Raw genomic sequence first — 8,916 nt, forward strand, 5'->3', positions numbered from 1 at the left:
TTCATGTTTTTTTATTATTATTATTATTTTTTTTTACAGTTTTATCAATGATTTGAGGCTAGAAAAGTTTTGGTTATGTGGTGTGATTATGCTGAAGTTCCCACTCACACCACCTCACTTGAACCGTTTTGTGTTAAYTGGGTTTGGAAGCCCCATCCCTGCCTCTCCTCCTCCTCCTCATTCTTCCTCTTTTGCTTCCACTTCTTCCTTACCGCACCRGTTCATGCACATCCATTGTTTATAYATGTGGCTGGAAGTAAAATTCAATGATTTCAGGTTTTTTGTTCTTTAAAGCAACAACACATTTTCTTAAAAATTATTCACATTGAATGAAGTCATTTGCAGGGGGTTTTGGACTAAYCCTGAACTTTCAGTTGCCATGACAATATAAGATACACGTAAAAATAGATGTGCAGTGGGCAAATGCAGCTTATTTTGTAACCATTTCTTGTTTAATTTTTTTCCCTTTGTTGTATCATGTTGCTCAGCGTGTTTTCTTTATCGACTGTTTTGATTTTTAATCATATATTTCCTATAGAAAAAATCTACGGTAATTTAAAAAGCACTTTTCAATTTGTCTCCTTACTAACTGTTCATATCTGTTTCTGTTGTATTCTTCTCTTTGTCTCCTACCTTCTGCAAATTTCCTGTCCCTCCCTGTTTTTCGTTGGGTCCCCTCCTGGCTGTGTGGGGTGGTTGTCCATGTTCCAGGCCACCGCTCCAGTGAGTATCCCAGTGGGTCCTGAGCTGGCTGGGATAGGCAGTGGTAATGGGATCGGGCCTGGAACTGGGGCTGGGAATGGCATCAGTGTGTCTTGGCAGTCCCCTCCTGTCATTTTTAAAGGCGTCCCGGTGAGTGAGGCTTTGTCTCACGCCTTTTTTATTTTGCTAACTCTCAATCTTCACTTCTTTCATGCTGTTTCCACTCACAGCCATTTAAGCTTTTTTTTTCTTTGCAACACTTTGTTTTTCCCTCCTCGTAGCTTTTAACACCATAATTCTTTTAAACAGAGAGGTGTCAGGTTTTCTTTCTTTAGTACAGTTTAGCTGGAAAGGTTAAATAATTCTGCAAACATAAAATCTAGCTTTGTTTTCCTGCACGCACAAATATACAAAGTGCTTTACAAGAAAGGAAAAGGTGAGTTTGGTCTGATGAATACTTATATGATAAGTCTGAGAAGTTTTGCTGCCAAAGCTTTTACAAAAAATATTCTTAAAAAACATATATACCTACAATGTAGTGTTTTTATGAAGAACTTAAAAAATGCTAATTCTAACAATCCTGAAATATTGCATCATAAATCAGATCAGAAATAATCAGACAACAATGATTAGGTAATGTCACTGATCAACCAGATGTGCAAAATAAATACAAACACTGTGGATTTATAGAGATTCTCACTCTAGTATGACTTCTAAGTAATATAAAGAGTTATGCATGAATTAAGTTGACATAAACCTAACATTACAACGCTAATTATGTCACTGTTGGGTTGTTGTGTAACAACCTGTAGGGCATACATGAAAACCGCAGCAATGCAAAGTTGGAAGTGATTTGTGTRAATGTGATAACTTGACTGACTGCATTAGAAGCTGCTGGGATCAAATTAAACCATAAAATGAACCAGAACATTTAGCAGCATGGCAAAATGTTTGCAAAAAAAAACTGTTGTTCTAATGAAGTAAATTTTAAGTTTGATGAAACAAGAAAAGTATTCAGGGGTTGACCTGTCACCTCCAGGCCTTGTTTTTACTTTTTAACCTTCAAAAGTCAGTAAGATTTTTCATTCGATGTTTGCATACAAATGCATAATGCAGTATTTTCTTTGCTCATTATTTAAATGACCCGAAGTTCAAGAATCTAAGAAATAGGAATAATAACAAGAAAAAAACATTTAAATACTGAGCTGACCTTTTCATTTCAGTCCAAATTCTCTCAGTTGAAAAAAAAAAAAACAGTTTAATAATCATAATTTTAAGAACTTCTTACAGAAACAAATTTAGGTTGTGTGTGTTTGTACTGGAGCTGGTGTTATTGTGTTTTGTGTTGACCAGAGGCTGAGTTTTTGTCTGCATCAGTATAATATTGACACGGGTATGTTTTCCTACCTCTGCAGGGTCCCGTGGCTCATGTTCGCACCGTTAGCATTGGTGAAAAACGGCAGCCAGCAGCCAGCACACACACCACTGTTAACAAGAACCACGCTGTAATAACGCCGGCAGCTAAAGCAACACCAGGAACCAGGTACGCATCAGCTGTTTGCCTGACGGAACTGGGATTGTTCTGGTTTTCTTCAGAAATACCAGCTTCAAAACGCAACCGAGTGATCACTACACTCAAAAACTATTATTTTTAGATTGACTTGTGTTTGTACAACATTAATACATTAGTTTAAACTTTGTTAAATGACTTGTTGTTGATTGGTAAATTAAAAAAAAATAAAAAAGGAAAATTTCCACAGTCATAATGATTACTTTCAGATTTCATAATCAATTATGGTTTAATGCAGAGGTTCTCAAACTGGCGTCCCAGGACCCCCAGGGGTCCGCGAGAGGTATCTTGGGGGTCCTCAAAAAATGTCAATAAATTGTTAATTTGGTTTTTATTTTTTAAAATGCATGGAGAACAATTACCTAATAAAATAAACCCAATAAACTTAACAAATATATAAATTTCCATGGCATTTAGGGGTTGAAATGATAATAAATTATCTTTTAAAACAGATTGGGGTTTATGAGGGGGTCCCTGGAATTTTTTTCGCCCTTGTAAGAGGTCCCCAGACCCAAATGGCTTGAGAACCCCAGTTTGGTAAAATGTGTTTAAAAAAAATCACATGTGTAGCTTTTATTTGTTAACCTTCATTCAACAAGCTGGCACTAGAAACACAAAGCACTGCATCAAAAAATAGGAATAATCTCTTTGATTTTACTGAAACATACCTGTACCTGCATTCATTTAATGAAAAACAGTTATTAGGAAAAATAATTCTGGCCAGCCTAATTAAAATAAATCAATTCAAGTATAAGGAAAAAAACTCTAAAAGGTTCAGCTCAAACCCAGAAATACCAAGTTACAGCAATTTAAAAAAATAGATTTTTTTCTCAATTTTTGTTGTTAACATGTTGTTTCTTTAGTGTATTTTAAAGAAATCCTTCAGTTCTAATCCTTCCTTCCCTCACACGTAAACTTTTAGCTCCCTCCGATAACAGCGTGCACAGTTTGTTGTGTTTTCTGCCCACCTGTGAGTCTCCGGATGTCTGTGTGTGCGTTTGTCCTGACGCTGTCACATCTGCTGTTACCAAGGAAACCCCGCGGGGAGGCTAAGAAGTGCCGAAAGGTGTACGGCATGGAGAAGAGGGACATGTGGTGCACAGCCTGTCGCTGGAAGAAAGCCTGCCAGAGATTCACCGACTAATCCGAGGCGAGCTCCTCGGCGCGGCGGCGAGGCCAACTCTTCCCACGAGGAGGCGATGCTTCTTCTGGGCCAGCAGGGAGAGCGGGGGGATTGCCTGATTTTTCTTTTTTCTTCTTGTTGTTGTTTCCAACCAGCATAAAAACTGGTGTGTAAAAAAAACAAAACAAAAACCTTATGCAGGTCTGGAGACTTTTTTTCTACGACTGAGACATTTTCCACTCAACAAAATAAGGAAAAACGACAAAAGATTTAGGTTGTGAACCTTCTGATCAGATTCTTTTTATTTTTCACCTGCTTCGACTCAAAGCAGCGTTCGAAGGCTGCTGATAAGCTTTTTGATACGCTCTGTTTGGTGTAAAAGCATCATGGAAGCTACTTTTTGTGTGGCAGGTCGTGATGCTTTCCTGGAGGTTCAACGTTAACGTTGGATGTGCTCGGTTATTCCGCTGCAGCGGATCTGTTTCTCATTGCCGCTCGTTGAGGGACTTCATCAAATTTACCAAATGCAAAAAAAGAAAAGAAAAAAAAACAAAGGTTTTGACCTTACAGTCTCATAGCCAAACGTTTGGGTGTCTCCTGCAGTCTTACTGGATACAGACTGTCTGCGACTCGGAGCACACAARCAACTTCTTCATGCTAATCCAGAACCGCCTGCCACAGTTGTTTCACGTTCACAAAGCTGCATTAAACCAGAACAAATGGTACAAAAAGTTTCCCTTTGACGTTCCAAAAACATTCAGAGAAATCTACAGTTTAATTAAAAAAACATATATATATATAAGCCCCCATATTCTCATATATGCCTGCCCCCCCCACCCCCCACAGATCACTGTAATCTATATATGCATATGAAAGCAGATATCTATTTCATTAATATAGTTTATTTTCAGCAATAATTAGCTGAATCAACTTGCATTAGCATTGTGCAATCAGAGGAATGACAGCATTTAATATTTTATTTCTTGCTTAGTYGTCATTGATAAGTTGAAGCAGAATTTGTTTTTTGTTTTTTTTCAGCTAATGTTCTTAAAAAGATTGCCACAATTTGTGAATTCTAACTGGCCTTTCCAATTCTAACTTGACCGTTTGACTGATGATAATCACGTGTAAGAAGATAACGCCCAGTTTGCATCCCAACAAATCGGATATGATCATTTTTACTGTTTTTAAATGGAGACGTTGCATCGCCATGTTTGGAATACTCCCTATTATTAAACATGTGTGTAAATAATAGGAACTGCACAGGGCCCAAGATGCTTTACCTGCTCAACCCTTGAAAGTGATATTTCACTCTAGTGCATCAGAGGAAAGCAAATCAATCGAATCGAGTCTTTGCAGTGAGCCGTGCACTGACTGACTCTGAGAGTAGCCAAGATTTCTAAACAAATGGAGTCTTACATCTTACATCGTGGAATAAGGCCGTTGAGAAAAAWTTATTTTATAGAAAGGCCAAAAAAAGGAGGCCAAAGTTTACAAGTTGTAAATAAACTATATGTGGTAGTATTTAGAGACCTTATTATGTAATATATCCCTTTCAAAAATGTCTTTGGCTATATTGGCTATTCTCTTTATTGATTCAGTTACAGAAAGAAAAATAAATTTAAATGAATAAGCTGTCCCCTCTTTAAAAGTTACCATTCTTAAATTGTAAAATGTTTAAAGTGAAAAGCACTTAACTGGCACAATACGGATGGACAACTCAGTGACGATCTAAATACCGGTATTAACGGTAAAAATCTAACAGACGTTAATGTAGAGGTTAAGAGATCCCGGACAGTTTTATTATTAGTGTTTTTTTCTCTCTCCCTCTCTCCTTTTTAAGTAATATTTAGGTGCTATTTAGCTCCTCAGCAATGACTCAACTATATGTTAAATTACGTACACAAATCATGTTTCTTACGTGATTACCTACTTCCAAGAAACTCCATGCTTCAGTTTGTTTTCTAGAGCCCAAAAATCACAGATGAGTCAAATTCTAACGCCCATAAGACCTCGAATCAAGCATTAAATAGAAACAACTTTTTTTAGTGATTTTCTGAGATGCAGTCAGTACTATAGATGTATATATTTTTGATGAGATTCAGACCAGTGCTGTACATTTGACCTGATCTAAGTAGCAGTGTATGACAGAGCGCCCGTACTTCCCTCTACGACAATACGTCTCAACTGACTTCAAACCTCTGTCGTCGTACAAACACCTGTGGCTTTTTAATTAATTATTCTTTTCTCCACAGGGTCACATTTGCCGCCCGTCGTGTAGTCGACGAGCCGTCGCTTCTCGCTGGAAGCCGACGCGCAAAGTCGACAAATCCAAACAAACGTTAGGCCGGCGATGTTTCTTTTTTATTTCAGCGGTGTTCCAGATAAGCTAGGTCAGCAGGCCTCTTCCAGTCACCAAATTCACCAAGTGCCAATAAAAACCCGTAAGCAGGAAGGAAAAGGTATACTGACTATATGATATTGCACTACGCTGCACTGCGTGAAAGCATTTTTTTTTATACGAGAACATTTTATCTTTACAAAATTTTAAGCGAAAAAGGGTGTTTTTTGTGTATAAAAGAGGTTGGGGGTGGGAGGGACGTTGAATTACATGTGGGGTGTCAGGGATAGGGGGGTGCCGGGAACCTCTCAGGGGCTCCCCCTCTTGCCCCCCATTGTGGGCGGGTGATCCCAACAGCTACACACAGTGGTGCTGAGAGTTCTTGGTGTGTGGTACTCTGAAGTACAACGTGGTACTCAGCAGTGGTCCGTCACTCCGCCTTCCCTTGGATCAGTGCCAAGGACTGGAYGCAGCGCCGGCCGGCCTTGTTGTTGAAGCGATGGGGAAACACCGGTTACAGAACGTAGCTACACGTTATCGTCTCGATAACAGAAGATGCTTTAAAAAGTGTTGTGTTGCCAGGAGTTCTTTTTTTCTTTAAAATATCCACACTTTTTGTACACACGTAATTCTGTAAAGATTTCTTTTCTTACAAAAGCATCGTATTCTTTGTTGTTTTTTTTGTTTTGTTTTGTTTTTTTGTTTTTTCACATATACACAGTTATTAGTGCTGGATACCACTTTTAATTCCTGTACCTTTTTGGTTTTGGTCATTGATTGAGTTTCGAGCAGCCGTTGGGTGTCTCCCTSCTCAGTGGAAGCACCAGCAGGGTCAGAAACCAGAGTTGTTTTTGCTGGCAGAGAGTGAAGATCGGGTCCTCAGGCTCTGTTGTGGTGCAGTTTGGGCCACTGTAACCAGGAAAGACAAAAACAAAACAAAACAGAAACAAAGAAGTGGGTTTAACATGATTTAATTTTTAATTTTTATTTGTTTTTGTGCACAGATCATTTCATTATCGTTTGAACCTGCAAAAACAATGGCTGTAGATGGACGTTCGCTGCAGGTGGGTGTGCTGGGAAACAGGCCCACACAGATGATAGGTTTTGCAGTTTCAGGGCTTTTCTTGTACATAACGCAGGATAAAGATCTGTCAGGCTTTTTTTTGTCATATATTGTTTATGTTTGTTTGAAACTATTATACGAAAAGGAAACTTTTTTTTACATTACTTTTGCTCAAGTATATTTTCTTTCATCTTTTAAAAAGCAATTGAGAAGCTATAGTGAACTGATTCAGTGTATATTGTAGCTTAGAGGCAAAGGGGAGAAAAAGACAACTTGTTGAATGTAAAACCTATTAAAAATCTTTTTTTTTTTTTTTTGGTTTATATATATATTTTGTAGTTGCTGGCTAGTTTGTATGACCTGTTGAGAAGCTGTAGTGTGTCTTTGTTTGGTTTCTGATCTCTTGCCACAGACAGCTGTCGCCACACTGAACTCTATGGGATAAACTCAACCATGCAGTATTGCTTTACTATCTTTGTGCAATGACGACTAATTACAGCGGAACAAGAACGCTCCTGCTTTTCGGTGACATCCTCGCTCCCACTCTTTCCGTTCGTCTTTCAAACCCCCGCCAAAAATACGAGTTTGTGTCGTTCTTCTCGTCGTGGATGTTTGTGACTTCTCAGTCGAACAGCCTTTCACCTTCGGTCGCCACAGAAGTCGTTACTTAGTGGGAATCCTGTTTTTTTTTTTCTCTCCTGCTCTGCACATTCCAACAGACGGTGTGCTTTTTAACGTCCCACCCGTGCTTCCTGTTCACCTCTGCGGTTCTTCTCCCTGTTCTTTGCGCTCTCCAGCTTCACTGTGGTTCCACCCAAGCCTTCACCCAGTATATTAAGCTAAACTAAACCCTTGAAATGTGCATCAAAGAAGCCTTTTTCTTCAATATGTCGAATTGATGTGCTGCTTTTATGAATGTTGAGTTTTTTTTGTGTGTAAAACAGCAGCAGCAGCAAACCTAATAGATCCGAATCAAATGTTATGCATTGCAATGGCAGCTCCACATCTCTGCTCCTGTGCTTGTATCGTCTGCCCAGGCGTTTTGTTTATTCTCTCTCTCTCTCTCTCTCTCTCTCTCTCTCTCTCTCTCTCTCTCTCTCTCTCTCTCTCTCTCTTTTTGATGACCATTTCCTGTGTTGTGTTTTCGCCGGCTGATGTTGGGGGAAAGAAACAACTTGTTTTTGTTTTTACTTTTCCCCCATCGATCGACTGTCCGATTGAGTTTGAGATTGTTTGCATGTCTAGCATTGCTCATTGTTTTCCCTTTATTTTTTTTTTCTTTTTGTGCACGTTTGTGTGTGCGTGTGTGTGTTACAAGATACAACACTGAAGGTTTTTATCTGTTAGATTCCATTTCTCAGTGTCCAAAAATAAATAAATAAATAAAAAAACTCGAGGCTGATGTAAAGCTGATCTCCAGCCTGACGCCACACTCAGGATGAGTTTTTTTTTTCTTTTGTGGGAAACGTGACGTCAGCCTCGAAGTCTTCACTGGAGGCCAAGATGATTTTTTTTTTTTCCTTCCCGTTTGTGGGCTCACAGCTTCTGCTTTTAGTCAGCGGTCCCACACACACACACACACACACACACACACACATGGAGGAAGCACTTTCTGAGCAGTGATGCACTCAAGGAGTATTTGTGTGAATGTCAAGCCTTTGACTCGTGCTTGAAAAGATAGATGACCATGTCTGATGCTTAAATGTGATTTGTAATGTAATGTGACAGTAAGGAAAATAAAGCTGAATGAAAGAGGTCTGKCTTGGGATTCGTTTTCTCTTTTAAACAAACAAAACATGCAGCGATAACTCATCATTCGTTACAGTCATGGTGTGGGGGAAAAGTCCCACTTTTAGTTCCAGGCTGTTGCTTTGTTTGGAAAACATACCAGAGGTGCAAAGTACAAACTTTGTTCCTGCACTGAAGTAGAAACGTTGGTTAACTTTACTTGAGTCAACTTTTCACTTCTAATCCTTGTATTTTTAAAAGGTAAGAAGCAGAAAGTTGTTTACACCTATTTTGGCTTGTTAAAAAAATTAAAACCTGTCCAGATGATGTTTYGTCTCTCCTCCAAGAGACTTCTTCAGTCTGAGGAGTTTCATGTGAACTCAGCCTTA

General features: G+C 38.9%; 1 protein-coding gene across 2 annotated transcripts in view; it reads left to right on the top strand.

Annotated features, from left to right (window-relative positions):
• Nucleotides 1–8,554, top strand: part of LOC106511199 (zinc finger protein 704) — a gene marked incomplete at its 5' end in the record, with an annotated part of 9,346 nt that extends 792 nt beyond the window's left edge. The window contains 3 exon segments of one of the 2 annotated variants that reach the window (XM_013999946.1): nt 712–852; nt 2,118–2,245; nt 3,305–8,554. In XM_013999946.1, coding sequence (XP_013855400.1) covers nt 712–852; nt 2,118–2,245; nt 3,305–3,416 — 381 coding nt within the window. 2 annotated transcript variants of the gene reach the window in all.
• Nucleotides 8,555–8,916: the final 362 nt, after the last annotated feature.

Source organism: Austrofundulus limnaeus, unplaced genomic scaffold, assembly GCF_001266775.1.
Source record: "Austrofundulus limnaeus strain Quisiro unplaced genomic scaffold, Austrofundulus_limnaeus-1.0 Scaffold2581, whole genome shotgun sequence".
In the NCBI taxonomy this organism is placed as follows: Eukaryota; Metazoa; Chordata; class Actinopteri; order Cyprinodontiformes; family Rivulidae; genus Austrofundulus; species Austrofundulus limnaeus.